The following is a 15365-nucleotide window of genomic DNA, read 5'->3' as shown; positions in this document are numbered from 1 at the left end:
GCAGAGCTCTGCATGCTGTGATTTGGCGGGGGGGATGTCACTGCTGGGTGCTGGGTGCTGGCCCAGGAGATGGCTGCTGGGTGGGAGGACAGAAATTTCAAGTCAGGACTGGAAAGCTTTTGTACATATCCTGAACCAGCACTCATCTCCACGCAGAGGGAGGAAGCGGTGGGATTAGCACTGCTTCTCCTTTTTGGCCTGACTTTATAAACACAGAAACTGCAACTGACTTTTGAGGTCTTGCCAGGTGCTGGGTGCTGGGAGCCTGGTTTCCTTACATTCTCACACCATCCCCAGGGAGGTGGCAGCACTGCTAACATACTTGTTTTGGGGGTGAGGGGACTGAAGCATGGAGAGATTAAGGAATAACCTAAGGGAGCAGAGCTGGTAAGTGGACAGCAGGGATTTGAGCCGAGGTCTTCTTGCCCAGGGCCAGGTGCACGCACACACCCCCCTGCATTCTGGATCCTTCCAGGCACTGTAGCCCCCATTCCATCAGTGTTCGTTGTGTGCTTGTTGGGTGGTGGGTGTGGAAAGGAGGAAGTGGACTGGACATCATGGTTTGTCCAAGATTTGCTCCCCAATTTATCCTTTCCTCCAAACCCCAGGGTCACTGGCAGAATATTCTGCTCTCTGGAATCCCCCCATGCTGGGGTTAGCGATGGCCCTTTTTTCAAAGAACCAGGGAAGCCTCCTGGTGAGCTGGGGCGAAGGACAGGGGAGAGATGGTTTATGTTCCTTATGAAAGAGGCCAGGAGATTAATGAGCAGCTGCAGAGTCCTGCAGCAGGTCACACACCCGCCCCTGGGCGGAAGGGCTGCACAGGACCCCGGTGGCCGGCTGCCAGGATGCCCTGCGCACCTGCGAACCCAGACCTGCGTGAAGGTAAATGCAAATCAGCTCTGCCAAGCTCGCTTCCTGCAGAAGGAGGGCTTTCAGTATGCGAGCCTGGTTTCCTCTGCCCTCAGCCCAAATGCTGATTTTATTTTTGCATTTTATGAGCTTGAGAGAGGAAATTCATCTCCTTGGTTATAATATGGCCCTATGGAGAAAGTCTTGTCCACATGCATTTTGCTCACAAATGCTGTCCTAGAAGAAGGGCCATACTGCAATGAAATGGAAAGAGATGATTAAAATCTGATTTATGGGTAAGGTGAATTGGTAGGTTTATGTCAAATTATTGCATCCAGGAAGGCTAAAGGAAATGAAAAAGCTCTTCCTGGGAGCTGAAAGCCTTTGTAAAAAGAAATTTTTAGGATGCACATACCCTTATCCCAGCCTAGCTATATTTTAAAATATGTATTCACCATGTTTGCCCCTTTTAGACCCAAAAATCCCTGAAGGCAGGAATTGGGCTCATTGCATCTTGGTATTCCCCATGTGGGGATGTTTCTGCAATTTTATTTATAAGAAAGGGATTTTACACTGAAGAGCTTGACCGATCTCTTCATTGACCGACTAATGCTTCCTCCATCCCAGTCCACCTTCTGAGACACGTCACTACCTCCTAACTATGGTCCCTCCATGTCCCTACCCCCACAAAAGCATAGGGTCCTGAATTACTCTTTTTTTGGGTTATAGGTAATATAATAAGAATATTAGCAATCGGCTTTTATTGAGTACTTATTATGGATTAGGGATTTTTTTTTAAGATTTTATTTATTTATTTGACAGAGAGAGATCACAAGTAGGCAGAGAGGCAGGCAGAGAGAGAGGCAGAGAGAGAGGGGGAAGCAGGCTCCCTGTGAGCAGAGAGCCCGATGTGGGACTCGATCCCAGAACCCTGAGATCACGACCTGAGCTGAAGGCAGAGGCTTAACCCACTGAGCCACCCAGGCGCCCCTGGATTAGGGATTTTTATAAGCACTTTCTAAGGGTTATTCCATTAATCCTCGCAACCACTCTGTGAACTGGTTGCTGTTATTATCCCATTTTACAGATGAGAAAACTGGGGCTTGAAGAGGTTAAGGAACTTGCTCAAGATCACAGAGCCAGTCCATGGAAATAGCCACCACTTACTGAGTGATTCCTATGGGCCAGGTACTGTGCTAACCCCATTAAATGGATTATCTCATTTTATAGAGCTCTTAACTCTCAAGAAGTGACCTTCAGTGTCTAGAATTTTAAGCACTTAATCCCTTGGAGACTGGAAGCCATGAGAGAGCAGGGTCTTGTTTAGCCTTGTATCTGGAAAGTTGAGGATGGTGCCAGGGAAGTGGGTGACTCAGAAAAACATTGTTGAGTGAATGAAGGAAAAACAGAGGTGTCTTTCCTGTGGGAGTTGCTTGCCCAAACACCACCACCACCCCCAGCTTAGTCCTGCTCAGGCTCAAGCTGCCCTTGGCACAAGCTTCCTGACCATGGTTACCTCTCTTCAGGCTGGCAGGGTATCACCAGGACCCCACTTGGCATCACTGGATATGGCTCCAGGGTGTCCCAAGGGGTAGATCAGATGCTCCGTAAGGGGTAGACTCCGGTGTTCTCATGTCAGTTCCCACCAGGGCTGGCCTGACTTCTTTTTCAGACATGGTCAGGTGCCTCTCCTAAGTGGGAGCTAGATGTTGAAGAGAATATCTTTATTTAATTTTCAGTTTATTCATTTTCTGATTTGGAAACAAACATGGAAGGAGTGATTGCTTAATGGGTACAGAGTTTGCTTGGGAAGAAGAGAACATTCTGGAGATAGCTGGTGGTGACAGGTCGCAGAACAATTTGAATATAGCAGATACCACTGAATGTGACATCTAAAGGTGGCTAAAATGGTACGTTTTCTCTTATGTGTATTCTACCGGAATTTTAAAAACCACACACATAGGTCTTTCTTTCTAACACAAGAAGTTTGGGGTAGGTAGTTACAGGGGTCGGTTCAGCTTCTTGATGTTGCTAGGGTCTGAGTCTTTTTATCTTTATAGTCTCAGCCGGGTGGTTTCCATTCTGATTGCAGGGGTTTCCTCTGAGACTTCTTAAATTTCATCTGCTCAAGAGAGGAAGGAGGGAATGGGTAATGTTTGCCCTGGCTCTGTCTTTTCTCAGGAGAACGCCAGCCAAATTTCCTTACGTATCATGGGCTGAAACTAGGTCTCGCGGCCTTGCTGAGAAGCCAGCGTGGCTCGAAAAGTGATTACTTAGCTTCCCAAACCTAGACCTCAGGAGGGCCACTGGGAGAGGAAGAAGTTGAGAGTGAGCAGTGATGGGACAGCCAGAAGGTTGTGCCCAGTGTCCTGTTGAAGGTCACACGGACATGTAGCAGGGCTGGCCAAGCCCAGGCCCAGTCTCCTGGTTCCCAGTCCTGAGCTTTTTGCTAGAACATTTGATACATTTGTAGGGAATAGACACCCCATAGAATAGGACTGTCCTGAAAAATATCTTTCAAAGACAAAAACTCTTCAGTGCATGTGCTGAAATTAAAATTACTTGAATGCTAAGAGGTCATGTCAGGTGGGAGCCAGACATCTGAGGTCTGCCCCATGCTGGCCGGAAGTTTTGGGAAAGGTCCCCGATCTCTGTACTTATATATGTGATTAATTATTTTTTTTCTCGGTTAGCGTTGTTCATTAACTGCCCATTAAGTGTTTGGGTATCTCTAGATGAAAGGCCCTGTGGGAGGACAAAGAGTTGTTATTAACCAACCATGTGCTATCAAGTGTGGGCTCATAATACGAGATGATGGGTTTCAAAAGTCGTATTAGGATGACAACCTTTCCACCATTCCTCCAGGTCAGAAGCAGAGTAGAATAAGGGCTCCAGGAAACACTTCAAATAAGGACACGTACAACATCCCTATTACATTTCCCTTAGGAATAGCCCAGGTATGTACACTTAGCCATCGAAGATCGTAGAGAATGGACGCCATTCTCTTGGATCCCCCCACTTGCTCTTTCCATGGGAGGCACCAAAGAGGAGTTGGCAGGCTCTGCCCTTTCTTTGCACCCCCCCCCCTTTCTACATTGAGCCCTCCTGGGCAACTCCAGGTTACACTGATTCTTCTCTTTTGTTCTTACCTGGGGTACCATAAACTGAACATTTTAGCATTTCATGGTACTGAAGTTAACTTTTCATCCCTATCTTCTAACTGTGCCAGGAGTGGGCACTGTTTGGGGGAAGGCAATGTGAGGTTTTCTGGAACTCCTCAACCTCAAGGGCTAGCACATGTCCAGACACATGACGAACCCTCTATGAACACCAGATCTGGCCCTCTGGGGGGATGCTCATGACTCTACCAGGTTGGAGTTTTATTTCATGACGCTTTGGAACTAATAGAGTCAATTCCAGGCTAGAAGGGGAATGAAGCGAGAGCATCCAAACTCTAAAGAGAGCATAGGGCAGTTCGGTGCCCATGCGGACCACGGGGACATTCCCCTGAGCTCAGCGAGACTCTGACTTTGGGAATCCTATAAAGGGAAAGGGCAGCTCTAAAGAACTGGAAGTGAAATTGCTTCAAAGGAGGGCAGTTCTGAAATGGCAGGGGAAAAATAATGCAGTCCCAGTCAATGTAGGAATAGGATCCTCAAGTCAGCTGAGAAAGCCCAAAATATCATTGCAAAGAAGAGTTCTATTTTTATTGGTTCATCGTCAGAATGTAAACACAAATAAACAGAAAACAAATGAAATCATTTTACAGAAGGCACATTCATTACTTAAATTATTAAAAGTAGCACCTTAGTGCTGGGCACCTTCTGGTCACATCCACTGGTCAGCTTCTCTCACTCTGACCAGTAAGCAATTCGTGATCATTTTCTTTGCAGCTGTGTGCTTTCCTGCGTGGCTATTAAGGAGCAGCTGGTGAATCTGACAATTTTATATGGTTGGCCCTACTGGTTCTCCTTCCTGAATCCTAAGAAATTTTTACTTTCCAGACACTTAAAATGTCTCTGGGTCCCTCTTCTAAGTCTTACAGATGGATGGGGTTAAGGACTGCCCCTGTGGCGGAAGCTGAATTTTGACTTCCGTTATTTTTTCAGCCCTTTCTAAATTCAGCCATCCAAAAACTAAACCTACTTAGAAGGGCAGGTGGCCCTGCACTGCTTTATCAACACCACCTCCAGGAAGTCTTCATGGATACAGAAACTAACATCTCCATCTCCAGAACCTTCTCAAATGAATCCGTGTCTCCATGCCTCTATTTAACTACTTCTGTGTTCTCATCCATCACAAATATATCATGGTGCTGGCATCAGAACATTGTGCTCTCACTGGTTGTCATAAAACAGAAGTACTTGTAGTCTCGCTTGAGAAGCTGTCAGTATAAAATAACAAATAATTTCACATTTTGCATAACAGGGCCTCTTCCTTACAGATCAGGTCCTGAGAGTAGAAAACATACAATACCTCTTGGCACACAAGTGTTCAATAAAAATAATAAATTAATAAATACATAAATTACTTAAATATTTAAATAGCATTAAGGTCAGTGGCAACCTGGTCACTGGAAAACCTATAAATAAAGGAGCTGATTATTTCAGCGGCCATTTGGCATATAAATGTAAAAATACTGCAAAGACATGACCACGATCCTTTACAAAAAGCAAATTAGGTAGAAAATAACTTTTGGGGGCCTATTCTATTGAGTTTTTAGAAAATGTTGCATAATAACTTCCACTTTCCCTTTAAGGTTTCATCCTGGGATTGGAACCTGAAAAAGAACACCAACAGTTTCTGTGAATTAGAAATGTGGCAGCAAAGCCTTCTTATTTCACACAACACATGACTAGGAAAATTGGGTTTGGGACTCCAAGTTGGAAGGGCCCAGCCTGTCCTTATGTGGTCTAGGATTTGTTTGCCTTTGGTGTCCTCCCACCAAGGGTGCCCAGGATAAGGGTCTAACTCCCAAAGACAGCTTGCAAGCTATTCTTGCTCTGACTCTTAACCACTTTTCCCCTCTCTCTCTCGTTTGCCTTCTCCAGGAAGGCAGGACCCACACCCGTTTCCTTTACCACAGTATCTCTGTACCCAGCATAGTGCCCAGAACACTCTGAGCATCAAATAGTATCTGTTTAATGAACAAATGTATCTTTCTGACTCTGGTGACTGTGTGCCAGGCCCCCTATCTCCCCTTTCTTCTCCCACCCTGCCCCCCCACCATTGCCCTGCACCCGGGGACACTGAGTGTGCAGGTGTGGGCTGGCCTTTGTGGGCCTGCTCACCTAACTGCAGGACACAGATGCCCAGTTGCTCCAGGATGAGCTATAGTAGCGGTCTCGAGCTTGCACGCGGATCTTGGCATCCTTATGGCACGTGACCTTGGCTGAGGTCTTGTCCACGCAGAGTCTCTCTTTCTGCAAAGGAGAGAGAAGTCTTTGGCAATGCAGTCACAAGATGGGCTGGGTGTATTTCTGCAAAGCTTGATCTCCCCAAACAAGCACACCTTGGTTTTTGGGCACCACAGGTGCAATGAACAGTGGAGTATGTAGAACTTGCGCCACCTACTGGTAGAAGCTCTAAATACAGGTGCAGCTTTTCTACTTCAGCACAGAGGGAGAGATGGTTTGGTCCAGGTTTCATCTTTCTAGAATAGCTGCCTTGCCTGAAGGCCCCGTGCACACTCACCCCTGTACTAGGCCAATGGTGGGACAGAGGCATATATGCTCTAGCTGTCTCCTGGATATTCTGAAATACTATATCCTGATCCTTTTATCAGAAAACGTGCTGAAATCCAGGCATTGCTAACTTTTAGCTGTGTGACCACAGGAAGATGATTTGGGCTCTGTGTCTCAGTTTCATCCTTTATAAAAGAGGGATAGGAATTACTCCTATCTCACAGATGTGTAAAAGTTAAAGGTAACCCTCATGTAAAACCCTCAACGAAGTCTTTAATCAGTAGAAAGTGTTCAGTCAATATTATCTATTAATGATATAAATCTTATGTAGGGAAGATACATATCAAGATTTTAAATAATATTTAGGTAAAATCTATTCCAGAATAGCCCATCCCCATACAAAAAAATAATTCTCAGGGAGTGACTAAATGACTGAATTTCTACCAAATGTGAACACTATCCTGAATAAGGCCTTTATCCAGTGGTTTCTAAAACCGGGATCCCAGGAGGGTTGGACTTTGTAAAAGTGCCTTCTGGACCTTGGGATTAGGATGCCAATGCAGGAAAGTTTGAAAGCCACTGTCTTAGCCTATGTAAGCACTAACATTCTGCTCAAAATCGCTTCACGATAGGTTGGGAATTACCCGTTTGGGGTGAGACATCGCATGCATGTTCTAGCATTCATTATACTCACTAAATTGAAACAACGATGATTTGAGGTTCCTGGAGCTCAGATTTCCTACATGAGGACCAAGTCTGAGCACAAGAATTAATGACCATCCATACTGGAGGAGGGAGCGTGGTTAGGTACATAGGATCTGTGCCCACCAGACTGGTTTCTTGGTTCTGACCCTTCCCAGCAGGTTTAACTCTGGGGATGTCATTTAACCTGCCTGAGCTTCACTGTCTTCCCTGGTGCAGTGTTGGTAATAATACCGTCTGCCTTTGTAGGGTTACGTGAAGGATTAAGTGAGATATCCATGTGAAACCCTTGAAGCCGTCTCGGGCCGGAGAAAGTGCTAAGTGGGTCTCCATAAACCTCCACAAACCTGACTATGTGGCCCTGGAGTCACAGTTTACCTTGTCCCTATTGTTCTTGCCCTGGCCCTGTACGCAGAACGTCAGGGAGAAGTAGGAATGTGGGGTGCTCCAGGTGTCGGGGTAATCCCAGCTGACCTCCACATGCCGAGAATTTTGTAAGGGCTTCAGCTGCAGGTTCCTGGGCGGGTCCGGTTTGACTGTGGAAGAAGATAAAGCCACGCCCTTTATTTGCCTGAGGGGGCTTTGGTGTAAGGTAGCTCTGGCTTCTGATCCCACTTTCACCTTTGATCAGCCCTGAGTCCAGAGGACGGTTACTTAACTTCTCTGGGCACCCGGTTGGCAGACATGAGGAACCCCAACTGCTGGTGCTCACGCTGGTGTTCTCACCCGTTGTCCCCTCCTCTCTGGCTGAACCTGAGAGACTCAGAGTCCATCTCATCCCTGCACGAGCCGATGAGCCCCGGGAGCGGAACTATCTCAGCGTTATGCTCAGAAGAAATTCCGTAGAGACAACTAGAGTGTCACATCTGGGCGAGATGGGGAAGGACCACCCTCCCTGCGCTCAGTACCCCTCCTGACACCAAACTTGGACCTGACCTGAGCCTCTTGCTAGGGATGAGGTAAGAGATTTTCCATCTGGTGCTCTTTCTGCTGTCTTTTCACGACATCTGGCGCTGACTTGCCTTGTGGCAGTTAAACTCGATTGTCTCTATGCTCATTCATTCATTCGTTCGTTCAATAAATGAGGAGTGAGCACCAGCTATGTGCCAGCTACTGGACTACATGTGGACGATATAGCAGCGAGTACTACAAAAGACTCTGTCCTCAGGTAGCATACTTTTGTTTAGATGAGGGCAGGGGAGACAGTCTATGGAATGTCCAAAGCCCAAGGACCATAGCTCCTAGTAGATGCTTTTCAGATACTCTTCTCTCTGTTCTTAACACAACTGACGACATCTTTTCTCCAGAACTCAGCCAAATATCACCTCCGAGAGACCTTCCCTGGCCATCCTCTGTGAACCCAAACCTCCCCCTACCTGCCAAGAGTAATTTCTCCACAAATGCTCGAGCAAGCTCTGTGGTTCTATGAATTTTATTTCATGAGGAACGCCCAATGGCTAAATGGCAAAGGAAGTGACAAATGGCAAAGTCTCCATCTGCTGATTGAAAAAAATAGATGTTCATTTTGGAGGGGCTTATATTCCAATAATGAAGATTTCCTCCCCCCCCCCCCCCCCAATGCTAGAGAAAGACTGGCTGGGAATAACTATAATTAGCAGAGAAGCTTTCATTCTGAATATAAATATTATGCTTGAGGAGGTCCTCCTGGATTCACCATGGAAGCTGCCTGGGCAACAGGCAGAGGGTAGCCAAGAGCCTGCTCTTTCCAGTGGGGCAGAGCTGGGTCTGAGTGGCTAGCTGTGAGGTCCGGGGCAAATTATTTAACCTGTCTGAGACTCAATTTTCTCTTCCTGAAAATGCAGAGAATAGTATCCACATTGTACTCTTTGGGGGGGGGGTACAGAATAAAGGAGACAATGCAATGTAAACCCCTCACCTCGGTGCATGGGGCATTGGGGACATGTGACAAATGGCATTTATCCTTATGAAGCATATATAATTCGGCAAACTCACTGATGTCCCTGATGAAGAAGCTGCTGGTGTAGTTTTCATACTTGAGCTTGTGAATAGCACCCACCACGACCTCGATGGGCAGGCTCTCCTCAGCGGCAGGGCAGGCACTGCCCTCTTGACACTCCACCGTGTACTTCTTATAATCCCTGTTGTCCACTCTGACCCTCTCTGCTGAGAGTGTCACTGCTCCACACGTCACCCCTTGGGGGTCAGAGAGGCTGAAATCAAAGACAGACATTACCCCGTGTCACCCATCTGTGGTCAGTTCCCAGCGGCTGGAGTCAGACAGCTGTTGGAGGACACGATTTCTCCCATGGGTTTGATTTCTCCTCAGGGGGTAAGAAACTGCCCTCCTTGGGAGAACAAGCTTTACCACAAGAGGTGGTACAAATATTTAGAGATAGCTTTGCATGTCCACGCCTCTGGCCTAAATGAATCCAGAAATGTTTAGATCCAGAGCCCTTGGTCAAATTTCCTTATTACAATTTTAAATGCATTTTCCCCATTGTAATGACAAAATCCATACGTGTTAATTATAAAAAAATTAAAAAGATAAAAATGCATGTAAATGAAATGTGTGTGCCTTTTTTAACCCTAATCTCACTCCCCAGATAGAAACACTATTCATAGCTTGTTGTACCCCTCCAGACCGTTGTCTCTGAATATTCAAAGCAATCATCTATCCACATGTACATATGGATTCACGTATATTTGGTCTATATGCACTCAGAACGATTTTATTTTTCATTAAATAAGATCCAACTATGTATATGTGTATGTGGTTTATAACTATCTCTTCCCCTTCTGAACACATGGGGAGTGCTCCAAGGTAGACCACACAGACTGGGATATCCACTTTGATGGTGTCACATTAAGCTAGAGGATAAGGCACTGCACTTTAACTTTTCCCCTGCTGATTACCAAAAACATCACAACGAGCACTGGCATTTGTGTCTCTGAGCATTTGTATAAGCGTTCCCTTAGTAAGCATTTTCATTTTCAAGAAGAAAAGGGAGACCCTGGAGGTTAATGTGCTCAGTTAAATGGTGGCCAGACCAGGCTGATCACCTGGGGTTTGCTGTCACCCCGCCTTGTTCAGGAACCTAGATGGTGAGTGAGGGAAGGCACACAGACCGTTTAACATAGGTTCAGTATCCATGGAAACTGGTTTCTTAGGGGAAGTCCAAGTGCATCAGACAATGAACTTTGGATTAATGGTGTCGGCAGAAGGAAAGCAGTTGAGATAGCTCTGGGAAAATTTCTAGAAGCCTCAGGATTTTGGAGTTGGCTTCAGGGCTTTCAAGATCTATGCCCTGGAGCTCTTGTTTCTATTTTCATCTCAAGGTGCAATTTTGGCAAGTGATTCATAGCTTTGATGTCTCCTTTTATCCCTCCGCATGGTGCTATGAGCCTTAATGAAACATTGCCAGGCAATCTGCATGAGTGGGTTCAAATAAGCAGAGGCTATTCTCAGGCCCCAAGAATATCCTGTTCTAACCCACACATTTGTTCAGGCGATTAGCTTAAATCTCCATGTTCTTTCCCCAATTTAGGCAGGAGGGGGTGTTGAAAAAATATAGGCTTGACTTTGTTTTCTCCCTTATCATTAACTGATAGCCCATGGCAGGGTTGCCCTTACTTTCTTAATGAAATAGTTCCAGCAAAATACTGAGAAATCGACATGGTTTCACTTACCCTCTGTTGCTTTTGACACTGAATTTCAAGTCAGTACTGATTGCTGTCAGCCACCAGCAGGTGAAATGTCCAGAATAATTCTTTGCCTCACATTTTAGAAAGATCTTATTTTTGGATTCTGGATTTGAAGAGAACAAAAAATTCAATATTTGGAGGTTTTCTTTCAGATCGATTTTAGTTGTGGTGAACCACAGGCCACCGAGGGGTTCAGGAATGAAGACCTTCCATTTATTCCCTTGGAAAATGATGAACCCCCTGACAGGCAGTTCAGGGAGGACTAAGAATGTCCCAATACGTTGCTGATGCTGCAGAGTACACTATGCACCTAATACATCAGAGGGAGGTATTCAGGTTTTCAAGGCTGCCATCCCAGGGCTGATATCCACATCGGTTAATTCCCATTAGCCATTTAAAAAGAACTTCAGGAAAACCACCCAGCTTCACCATGAAAATCGCTCAACATGAGATTGGGAGGGCTGATCACCCAAAGTGTCTAAGAAACCAAAGAAGAACACAGGTGGTTTCAGTAAGGGATTTGATATTAGTTGTTTCACTACGCTAGTCATGTCTTAACCTTTTACATTTTTTGATTTATTCCTTATGGAGCACAAGAGAAAACTGACATCCTCTGAGCGAACGGAATTACCTTTCTGTTCCTTTAAGATATCAGTGGACCAAATTCCATCTTCCTTTTTGTGAATCAGCAGGAGCGAATGGCTCAGAACCTTGCCTCCTTTATGACAGGTATACCGGCCAGCATCTCCAAATTCTTTGACTTGGATGGTCAGGGTTTTACCGGAGCCTAAGACTTCACTGCTCTGGTCTGAGGTCCAGGTGATGTCATCTTCTTCAGGGGTATGGCAGGAGAGGACCACCGTTTCTCCGGGGGCGTCCGGGTGCCAATCCAACTCTACAACATAAACTGGAGAGCACAGGGAGTGGAGAACTGGACTGTACGCTCCATGAACCCTGGGACTTGGTCTTAGGAACCCCTGTGCATTTGTACTGCAGAGCACGACCTTGCCTTGCTGAGGCAAATGCTTGCTGAGATGACTGATCTCAGGTCACTGGACCCTACCTGGGTTTAAGGTCATGAAGAGATAAGCAAAGAGTTTTATGGAGTCATTAACTGGCAACCTGTCTTTAATAATTAACCCGATTCCTTGGCAAGATGGGGAATGCCTTGATACAATCAAAAAATGTGAACAGCACAAAACTCTTTACCAGGAACCTTCCAGCACAATTTCAGTTTCATGGAGAATATGGCAGGGCACAGCCATGTCAAGAAAACTGACCAGCACTGAGATCCTGTCCCCACTAACTGGCTAGGGGATTTGGAACAAGGTAATAAATCACCATGAGCCTCAGTTTCCTCATCTGTAAAACGACAATAATAGCACCTAGGTCATAGGTTTGGCTATGAGGATTAAATTTAAAAAAACATATAAATCACTTAGCATGGCGCTTACCACTGTAAACTCAGTGTTGGTTATTGTTATTCACACAACAATGTTTGGTCAGATGACTGTACAGAGAAACTGCCCTAGAACTTTCCATGGGCATTTGAGGATTTAGTTCCTACCACATAAAACTCAGCAATGGAGGTATTTGTTCTATTTTTTTAAGCAATTTTACTCTCTTATGAAGTGGTTCAGTAGATACTGGTCTTCCCATGTCATAGAGGAGCATGCCAAAACCAAGAAACTACACAAGCTTACATCAAGTTAGAAGCACAAGAGCAAAATCTCAGGCTTTTTGCCTTGTTGGCTTGGCATTGGCTCTCTAACCTGAGTATCTAAACTGGCACTTGAGGAATGGCCCAGTAGAGTATTTCAATGAGTGCGTCACATTCCAGCTTCATTCCTGTGTGCATCACTTACTAATGAACTCGTCATTTAATGCCATGGTTCCCCAAGCCTGATCACTGATCAGCAGCAGCACTAGGAAAGTGCAGGAAATACAGAATCTGGGTTGTCGAATCAGGAACTCTGGGATGGGCCTGAGGGTCTGTCATTTATGCTCTCCAGACGATTTTGATGCCCTCTCGAATTGGAGAGCCAGCCACACTGGTTAAGAGCCTGGATTTTGGAGTCACGTTGGTCTGAGTTTAGATTCAGCTCCATATCTTATACTTGCCCGTGGCCTCAGGCAAGATATTCAATTCCTCTAAGCTTTGGTGTCATCATTTTCAAAATGACCAAAATTATTAGTGCTTGCTTCAGCAGGTCGAGACATGGATGATACAATCAAATTCATACAACAGCTTAATATAGAGCCCTTACATGCTCTATAAATGGTGACTCTTATTGTTGGCATCCAGATGTAAAGCACTATGGGATATAAAGTTACCACTTTACCTTAGAGGGATTTATAGCTACCGAATGGGTAACAAAGACATGAGGTAAAAAACAAGTCTTTGGAAATGATTAGCTTTGCTGACATAAAACCACGTGGCACCTTTGGCTTTCTCTAGTTCTACCAGTAACTGAACAGCAAGGCTATTTTCCTGTCACAACTAAGACTCAGAAGACCTAGAAGACCTTTACTCAGGGGTAAGAACAGCAACTGCAAGAGGGAGCCTGAGGAAGGGCTTCTAGAACCTAGTGCCTGGCCTCATCACCTTATCTTGCCTCCAAAGTCGTCTGCCCTCTGTTCCTCACAACCACTTCCTGGAATTTCTGTGGTTTACCAAATTAGAAGTAACTTCGGAGTTAACTAGGCAAGAGCCACGCTTCCTGAGCTCACTAAAAATCCCAGGGTTGGAAGGGATTTGGCATAATCATCTGGCTCGGGCTTTTGCCTTTACTCAAGGGAGGGTCTAAAACTCTCAAAGGTTCCTCAGGCAGAGGGGACATGGCTGGATTTTGCCTTCCCAAAATGATTAAGAATGGAGGGATAGGCCAAAAATTTTTTCAGGTATCCATTTTCTAGGGTGGTACTCTCCTGACTACCCACAGATTATTTCTGGTCGTCAGCTGAAATGTCTTCACTTCTAACTTATGCCTATTTCCTTCTGTGCTCCAAGCACGTAGGAAACGTTGCTTTACGTCTCTTATAAAAAACCTTCTTCAAATACTTAAATGCACAGACTTTGAAGTGAGACAGTATTGGGATCGTCCCTGTTCTATCCTTCCCAGGTCTGTTAAACTGAGGAAGTTAACTTAATCTCGGTAGCCTCTATTTACAACATCGGTAAAATGGGAAATGAACAGTCCCTATTTTACACCGTTGTGAGAATTAAATGAGATACTGTGCTCAATTAATATTAACTTGCATTACCATTATACAACTACAGATGGTAATTGCCAACATTATGTTGGCTTCCATTAGAAACATTTGAAGATCTTTCAGGAACAGCTAACAACAATTAATACATTGTTTACCGTGTGAGAGATAATTGGATAGAGGAATCCCTTTTACTAATGCCTACCTATTCTATTATTCTACTAGTAATTTTTTGATCATTGGGCTTATAAACAGGTTCTCCTGAATCACCAGAGACATCATTTTAAACAACCAAAACAATCTGGCTAACATGACTCTCCCTTCATAGGTGTTGAGTTGTCCCCTGCATTCATTAACATTCAATCATCCATGTATTAGGTGGTCACTTTAAAATCCCTAGTTCGCAGTTGGGGAAACTTAGCCATAGAGGTGACCCAGTTCAAGGTCACCTAACTGAGAGTGGCAGAGTCAGCCTTTGAGCCCAAATCAATGTGAGTCTAAATCCTATGCTTCCCCCAAAGTGCGTGGTCAGAGGTGAGTCCTCTCCGTGCTACAGAGGGAGTGATATTGTGAGGTGGAGGGAGGATGATGGAACATAGTTCTTAATCTTCCCAAATTCTTCACTTTGGAATTTTCGTTGTATGATATAGTTGGGTTTTAGTAATACTCGTGAAGTCCATATAGCCTTTCCCAACATAGTCTATAAAAAGTTCCTATTCTGGAATCTAATATGAAAGCCAAATGACATGGATGCCCTCAAAGGTGAAGGAATTACAGATGGCCCGCATTTTCCCAGTGATGGCACTCACTAGGAGGCCCCAAGGCCTGGTTGCCCCTTTTGGTCTGATTTCCCCCCAGGGACTGCCTGATAAGTCCGGGCTTAGGTTTCGGGGCCACTGCAGAGAAGGAGAGCCTGGTTACCATTTTTCTCCAGTTCCCAAATGGCCATGAGGGGAGATGCCAGCAAACCCAGGGAAATCCAGGAGATGATCAGCTGCCAAGGGTGCATCTGTAGGAGGGGGAGAAACAGGAGAAGAAGGAGGGAAAGAGAAAGAAGAGGAGGGAAAATAGAAGAGATGATGTCAGTAGCTATTCAGTTGCTTTGCAAACCATATCCATTCTATGCACATTTTTTTTTTAAGATTTTACTTATTTATTTGACAGAGAGAGACACAGCAAGAGAGGGAACACAAGCAGGGGGAGTGGGAGAGGGACAAGCAGGCTCCCCGCTGA

General features: G+C 45.2%; 1 protein-coding gene across 1 annotated transcript; it reads right to left on the bottom strand.

Moving 5' to 3' along the window:
* Positions 1-6141: 6141 nt before the first annotated feature.
* On the bottom strand, positions 6142-15141 carry LOC111141150 (interleukin 12B). Its single transcript, XM_022493509.1, has 6 exons — positions 15054-15141; positions 11554-11829; positions 10908-11025; positions 9213-9430; positions 7617-7774; positions 6142-6275 (listed from the first exon to the last, which is right to left on the bottom strand). The coding sequence occupies exons 1-6, from the start codon at positions 15139-15141 to the stop codon at positions 6144-6146; spliced, it is 990 nt and encodes a 329-aa protein (XP_022349217.1). The 3' UTR covers positions 6142-6143.
* Positions 15142-15365: the final 224 nt, after the last annotated feature.

The sequence above is a fragment of the Enhydra lutris genome, unplaced genomic scaffold, assembly GCF_002288905.1.
Source record: "Enhydra lutris kenyoni isolate GAN:26980312 unplaced genomic scaffold, ASM228890v2 scaffoldscaffold5, whole genome shotgun sequence".
Lineage (NCBI taxonomy): Eukaryota > Metazoa > Chordata > Mammalia > Carnivora > Mustelidae > Enhydra > Enhydra lutris.
The sequence above is the reverse complement of the archived record's forward strand: the minus strand, read 5'-3'. Positions and strand labels throughout refer to the sequence as shown.